Source organism: Gavialis gangeticus, unplaced genomic scaffold (assembly GCF_001723915.1).
Source record: "Gavialis gangeticus isolate Ggan-Ray unplaced genomic scaffold, GavGan_comp1, whole genome shotgun sequence".
Classification (NCBI taxonomy): domain Eukaryota; kingdom Metazoa; phylum Chordata; order Crocodylia; family Gavialidae; genus Gavialis; species Gavialis gangeticus.
In genome coordinates this window covers 97,554,524-97,562,110 of record NW_017729025.1, presented here as the reverse complement: position 1 = coordinate 97,562,110, position 7,587 = coordinate 97,554,524, and the positions used below count along the sequence as shown (strand labels likewise).

At 42.1% G+C, this 7,587-nt stretch overlaps 1 protein-coding gene across 22 annotated transcripts in view; it reads left to right on the top strand.

The window, feature by feature from the left end:
• MADD (MAP kinase activating death domain) overlaps positions 1–7,587 on the top strand; it is a 160,657-nt gene that overhangs the window by 116,812 nt on the left and 36,258 nt on the right. For all 22 annotated transcript variants that reach the window (XM_019519243.1, XM_019519251.1, XM_019519247.1 and 19 more), the window contains 5 exons: positions 1,322–1,427; positions 2,044–2,154; positions 3,832–3,939; positions 4,022–4,186; positions 5,560–5,632. In XM_019519243.1, coding sequence (XP_019374788.1) covers positions 1,322–1,427; positions 2,044–2,154; positions 3,832–3,939; positions 4,022–4,186; positions 5,560–5,632 — 563 coding nt within the window. The remainder of the gene's footprint in view (positions 1–1,321; positions 1,428–2,043; positions 2,155–3,831; positions 3,940–4,021; positions 4,187–5,559; positions 5,633–7,587) is intronic.

The window sequence follows — 7,587 nt, the reverse complement described above, 5'->3', positions numbered from 1 at the left end:
TCCCCCCCCCCCACTGGCCTCAGAGTGCTAGCAGGGGAATGGGGGCTGGCAACACTCCCACCTCTTGAGAAGTGAGTGGGGGAAAAGCCTGGGATGGTGCAGGCAGACCTCACTAATCAGAAAATCCTGCCAGGGCCTGGCCATTCCCTGCCACTCAGCTCAGCCCTGTTCAAGGGAAGGGAGAGCTGCTTTAGCTCCCTCTGGCTTCTAGCCTAAGCTGCAACTTCTAGCTTGAGCATGTGCCTGAATTTCCTCAGTCCAGAGAGAATGTCTGTCTGATTACAAACTGGTTCAGCCTAGCCAGGGCAGACTATCCTGCAAAGATTGAATCAATTCAGGCTCAAGCTTTTTAAATATCTGTCCCTAACTAAGAGGCCTAAGTATGTTTTGGAAGTCAGACTTAGGCTTCTTAGTGCCAGATCCAAAAAAAGGCTTTGGTCTCTAAAACAAACCCTAGGGAGAATTCAGGTATGAAAGTCCCAAACTGCAGTCCAAAAATCCCTGTTTAGTAGACACTTAATCCTGTAGATATTGCAGTTTACTAGATGCCTTCCTTTTATGACCTGGTCTCAGGAGAGTGTCTTATTCACTGAGCCATAGAATAGTTTGGCAGGAGCTCCCTCCTGGTGAACTTGGCTTACTAGCCAGCAAAGAACGTAAGTCCCATGGGACCAGAAAGAGGAAAAAGTAAGAAGCTGGACATTGTAACTTAGTGTTTACAGCACTTGGTTAAGGTGGAGGAGCCATATGTGTTCCTGTCTCTCCTCAGGATTATTTCTTTTTTTTTTTAACTAGTGGTTGTTTTAATGTAAAGTGTGTTACCAGCCCAGGACTCGGGGATCATTCCTCGCCCTCGGCTGAATGCCCTAACTGTGCAAGAGTGAAGAGAGCCCCAGACTGAGAGCCACCACTTCTTCCTGCATAGGCTTGATTCTGCTATAGATCAAGGGAAACAAGTTTTGGAAGGAGCAGGGGTTGCTATTGTATAGAGAGAGGCTGCTGCATAAAGGCAGCCCTGTGATGGCTTCAAGCGGTTGCAGATTTTGCAAGTCTCCAGCTGGGGAAGAGAGGAAACGGATGATCCTTTGTGGACTATGAAGGGTACGTACCTACTGGGCCTAGCAGACTAATGGATTATTACCCTCAGTTAGCGACTGGAGCACCTTGCCCAGTAACAATTCTTACTAGGAAATGCCTATTTCCTGTAACGTCTTGATTTCTTTCCTTCTGTCTACTGTGAACAGTACGTTGTTCTTTTACACTGTTAAAATTAATCGGAGGAAAGGCAACTATAAATGTTTCACATCTGCTTCTTGTATAGGTATCTTTCTTTGGGAGAACATGACAGAAAGCGTTTAGAGGATGATGAAGACCGTTTACTGGCTACACTACTACACAATATGATTTGCTACATGCTTATGATGAAGGTGAAGCACCATTTGCTGGGATCTTTTTCCAGATTAGCAGCAAATTTTTATTTGCCCACTTACAGAAAGGTGGGGCTTATGCAATTTCATCTCAGCCTGCAGGAATTTGGTTACTTATGTACACTTTGGCAGTTAATGAAAATCAGAGGGCCTTAAATGCTGTATAACCATGCAGGTGTATCTTTGGTATTTATGGATTCGTGATGCATGTTACTTTTGGAAATAGCAGTACAGTATGTGGTTTTCACAGAACATCCTTCAGGCTATTTCCAACAAAATATTTCTGTACTAAATGTAGTTGAGAAGCAGTGCTGTCTTTTTAATGATATTATTTACTCAAAAATGTGAAAAAACATGCATCTCTCTTCCTGCCATCCAGTCCTGTGGTTTCTTTTTACTTGTATTACTTGCCTGTGTCTCCTTGAGTTTTGGAAGAGACCGTATCCGTTTCAACAGCTTTTTACTCATCTTTTGCCTGAAGATTCACTTGGCTGAAAGCAAAGCAGATAGTGATTAAGGAAATTATTTTTTATCCTCTCCTGCACTGTAGCCAAGATAATTAGATTATTGTTTGCTTGTGATTGGGAAATAACCTTGTCCTGCATTTACCTTCTAGGTGAACAAGAATGACATTAGGAAGAAGGTTCGCCGTTTGATGGGAAAATCGCATATTGGATTGGTGCATAGTCAGCAAGTAAATGAGGTGCTAGACAAGCTAACCAACCTCGTGAGTAAAGAAAAACTGGAGGACATCTAATCTCTAGCCTATTTTGGGAGGGCAGACAACAGGGGAAGTTTATTCCATGGCCTCCAGAGGTGTTGAGTCCCTGTGTTTACTGGACTGGAATATTGCCAATCAACATTCCCTTTATCTTTTTGAGAAGATACATTTTATAGGACAAGGAAGTAATTACAAAGCATCCTGTACCACTAGTATAATGGCCTTTTTGAAAGTCTGTTAACTGTGCTGTGCTACTATGTTACCCCAGTACCAGTGAAATCCCTATGATGATTCAAATAGAAGAGTAGTGTGAAATCATGTACAGGCAGTCCTCTGCAGGTAACAGGCATTGTAAACCAATTAGCTTTGTCTTCTGAGGAAAGCTTGAAGAACAAGAGCAAAACGGTTTTGGGAGGGTAGGGAGACAAAAAGAAAAATACCTGGATATTGCAAAATGATGAATGCAATTGCTGGAGTGGGAGAGGATTGCTGAATATCATGGCCTGCTAGAAGAATGCCTGTGGCAATTCTGCAGTAAACAAACCTGACAATTGCAGTAGGCCCCAATTGCAAAATTGTGGTAGGCCCTGGTTTGAAATGAATGGGGCAGGTTATGTTTCTGACCTGCCATTTCCCTTTAACATTTCTGCATCCTTTAGTGTTGTCCCTAAGCCACCACCACTAATGCCCTTTCAACAATGGGTCTTGTTCGAAAGTGACTATAGATATATCAGGCCAGTCACTGGCTCCTGTTGGTCTCTTGATGGTGACAGTTTTTTGACTACTATTCACTCTTGTTTTTGGCACCTCTTGTATTGGGACACTTATGGAAGGTCGCTCCTCCTCTAAAATCAAAAGTTGTCATGACAGCCCAAGCTTATGTTTTCAGAAATTTGGGGTAGAGCTGCATGTGGGGGTTGGGGGATGCAGAAATAGCAGCATCACTTAGCTGCCTTACCTTGTGGATCACAAGGAAGCACTGTGCAGACCAGCGGCTGGAAGTCACTAGCTGATATTGTACCTCCTGTAGGTGTGACAGTGCTGTATGTGTGCTTTGTTTAGCTAGTGTTAGGTTCTTTATTTGAATGAAATCAAATAAAGATGAACTTCTGACAGTGAGCTGTATGGGACTCTTTGGAGAATTTGTCTTCATTGTAAAGTTAATTCAAAGTATAACTTGCTCTGTCCCTAACTTGAGCCCTTTCACTGTACAAAACCTTTGATTATGGCTCGTTAGGGAGTATAGACTGAAGCTGACTAGTTGTACTAACTAACTACTAGCACAACCATTCTACAGTTTGGGTGCTAGCTAGTGTTCTGCTCAAGTGCTGCTAGTCTTCCACATTCAGCTGTGTGCCAAGAAAATATGAACTAGTCTTCCCTCAGTTAACTGTGAAAGACCTTACAGGGCAACTGACCTTGTTCTGGTGCCCCAGACATCTTAGTTCCACCCACAAATGAGCGTGGTGTCAGTACACACAACAGTTCAAGTGTTATTTCAATGTGGCTGCTCCCACTCATGTTAGATTAAGTTGAGAGCAGTAGTTTGAAATAAGGCTCGAGTTGAGAGAACATCTTTTTCCATAGCAAAGATGCAGGAAATGTAACTACTAGATATTTCATAAAATTGGGGAAATTAATGATAGAAGTTGATCGTTAACTGCACATTTCCGTCTTCTTTAGAGTGTTCGAGAGCTTGCTGTCCGACCCAGCGGTAGTCGACACATCAAGAAGCAGACATTTGTAGTGCATGCTGGGACAGATACAACAGGAGACATCTTCTTCATGGAGGTAGGGACAAGAGTGAACAGTAGCATTGCTAACTACTTATAAGTGGTCTGAGGATTCCCTTCTAAGACTCTTTATTCCACAGGTGTGTGATGATTGCATTGTGCTGAGAAGTAACATTGGCACCGTGTATGAACGGTGGTGGTACGAGAAACTCATCAACATGACGTACTGCCCCAAAACAAAAGTGCTGTGCCTGTGGAGGAGGAATGGCCAGGAGACGCAACTGAATAAATTCTACACCAAGAAGGTTTGTTCAGCTACTGAGAGGAAGAAGAGAGGAATAAGTCCTTGGTATTTCATGGGGTTACGTGCCCTGCTTTTTAATCACAGTATTAGGATTTCCTTTTGGTAATGATTACTGAACTGCAGTGGCTGTTTAGCAGCACTGTTGCCTGATTTTGGCAATAATGGTTCACACTGCTTGTGCTGTACTATTTACTGCCTGTTCTGAGATGACAGTATTTTATAAGTGTGTGTGTGTGTGTGTGTGTGTGTGTGTGTGTGTTTACTTAATCTTTTTGTACTTGGAAGTACAGACAGTATCTAATAGCTAGTTCTGTTCTGCTCAGCTCGGGAGGTCTTCTCTTTATTAAAGCATGGATGAACTAATAGAGTTGAGGAACTTATTTACTCTGATATATTATGGATAAGCAGCACAAAGCATAGAGATGTGACCTGGTAATAAGAGTTTGTTGCCACACTGGATCTGCCATGAAAGAGAGAGCAAATAAAAGAGAACCTATGGAAAGGTCATGTTTTTTGGGGGGGTGGGGGTTGGCCCCGTGTGTTTGGACTTGTAGATTCCATGTTGTCTATATTGCCTTTAATTTGAAAGCCCTTATCTTTGCCTTGTGCTGATTTTTAGATCAAGATAAATAAGTGAAACTTGCTAGGAAAAAAAACCAAAAAACTCGTGCCCGAATAACAGAATGCTGAAGCTACATAACTACATGCAAACTGTTGAAGCTTTATTGCTAATTTTCTTTATAACATGCATACATTTTATTGAACAATTAAAACTTATTATTTATATGAAACAAGGTCAGAACACAGGAAGGGCATGGGGTACCTGGGAGCAGAGGACAGTATAGTGATTTAGGAAACTCATTTACATATCTGGAATCTTATATAGTCATTTGGTTATAAGTGTACAGTTAAGCGTCCTTGAAGTGGTAGAGGCAATAAAGGGGGAATGTGGACAGGTGTGGCATTAATGAAGTGTTTCTACCTCATGGGAGGAGACTTTGTATACATATGACCAAGTTCTTTTAAGGGTTGTGGTTGCTGGAGGGAGAGTAGGGGAGCAGAATGGGATGGCTTTGAGGCCCAGTCTATTCTAAAAAATCCACTAAATTTGCTTAGATTGCTTCTGTGTAAATGTCTTCTGGTCAGCACCAGCCTATGCCACCTAGCTGTGATGGAACTTCTTCCCAAATCAGTCTGCAAATTTAACATAAATGCCACTTAGCAGCTATGCCATAGCTTAGCTTTCCCTAGACAGTGTGCTGCACCAGACAGGACTATGCTTTCCATGGAGTCCTGCTGCTCTGTACTTTTAATAATGCACTGTCTCTTGTGTCAGGTGCAAAAACACATTATCTAACTTCTTTTGTGTTACAGTGTCGAGAATTGTACTACTGTGTAAAAGACAGTATGGAGCGAGCAGCGGCAAGACAGCAAAGCATTAAACCAGGTAAAAGCTGGTGGCCTTTTGGCAGGGGTGGAGGGGACATGGTGCATCATTTGTGATCTGCCAACCTCCTTATTAATAATTCGTGTGAATGCATTGCCTTTTAGTAATTTTAAGTGCTGCTGTTCCTTTTCTCATTGCATAGATGTCACATTTCTTATTTTTACCTGGCCTGCACTGCTCACATCTCCAAGCGAACACTATACACTTGTAAAGTCCAAGCATCACTCTTCTGTGCAGCTTTTTCCTCAGGAAAATTGTACAGTAATTCCAAACAAATACCACCAAGCTCAGCCTTCCTTTCTCCTCATGCTTTACTGCTTCTATGCTCTTCGTTTCAGGACCTGTCTGCCAGGGAGAGCTAGGATGTAGTTTAATAGGCTATTCCTATCTTCTTTATGTTCATGATGGAGTAATGAATTCCATTGTTCCATTGAATCAGCAGTGATTAACCTGCAGGTCTTTGCAGAACGCCAACAATTAGAACTCATTTTCATAAAAAAATTGTATACTGGAATATATATTAAACCAAAAAAGCTTCTCTTATTCCAGAACAAGCGGTAAACACTGAGCAGTTATATTTGCATTACTGAAAAGGATGTCCCAAGTTCTCGTTGCAGTACTAGTTACTCCCTGCAGTTTTACATCTGCAAACTGACTGGAAATGGTGAGGTTGCACAGCTGTAATTAGGTTCAGAATCTGGTGCTAGTTAACTGATGATGAGGTGGCTTCCTGGAGAATTCAGTGGTATCACTATCCCTGCATGATCTCAGTTCTCATAAGAAGTTGGGTCCTGATAGTTGTCTCTCTGCTGTACAGTGTTTCTTTTTGGGCATGAAATCCTACACTTTTGTACACTATCTATCCTGCCTTCTTTACAAGCAGTGCACTAGTGGCTTCTTGTGCTGGTAGTAGCTACACTAGGTCCTGCTCTTATTTTTATTTGCCCCTAGTGAGATCTCTAGTGCCCTGGACTATAAAAAGATCCAGGACTCACAGCAGTGTGTGCTTTTTTTGAGCCTGTTGTTTTCTTCTCTAGACTTTTTCAGCTTTCTCTCTTATAGAGTTCAGTTTCCAGTTATGTTTGCAGAGAAAACATAACGCTTTGAGATGGGAACTGAATGTAAATGATGCAACAATATTTGCCCAAGTCTGTACAAGGTAACTCTGAGAGCTATAAACTGTTCCATCAGTCTAAATGGAACATAAGCGCAGCCCAGGTATTGATGACTTAGATTTCAACATTGTTATATATTTCACTCTGATCAAAACATGTAAGAACAGACTGATAATCGTATGAAGATCTGCAATTGACTTGTGGTGAATGCTACTTTATTTTAGTGCCCAGAGTGAGTGATGTTTGGCAAGTGCCCTTCCTTTTTCCCCCAAAAGGCCACTGAGAAGGATTGGAGCCCTGGTGTCACCTGAGTTTGCCATGCAGCCCAGCAGGGCAGCCAAGCCTCCATCCCAACAAGAGCACATCACTAATAAATGTGGAGCTTCAAAGCTTTCTGTCTGGCTCTAATAGATGTTGTTCCTCCCTCTGCTGGAGTCTGTCTGCAGTCAGGTGGCATCACTGCATCCTTTACATTGTTCACATTTTTAAGCTTTTCTTTTCAGCTGTTTTCATTAAATGGATACACAGATTCTGAAATCAGAACCTGGCCCTGGGAGCCATGCTGCAGACATGTTTCTTTTTTGTCTGTTCCTTAATTCAGCCATGCCCATGCATTTACCTTAATCCTACTGGTGGAAGCCACAAGTGAGGTACCCAGGAGAATGTTTGGTATCATATTCAGTACATCAGCATTATTGAGAATGAATTGTTTCTCATTTTAGCATGTGAAGTAGCTGAAGTTCAGCTTGTCAGTGGGGCTCAGGAGAGCACCCACTTTCTCTATCCCCAGTGTTGGACCTGCCTGATTTTAAAAATTGTTTCAACTACTATAGCATGTTT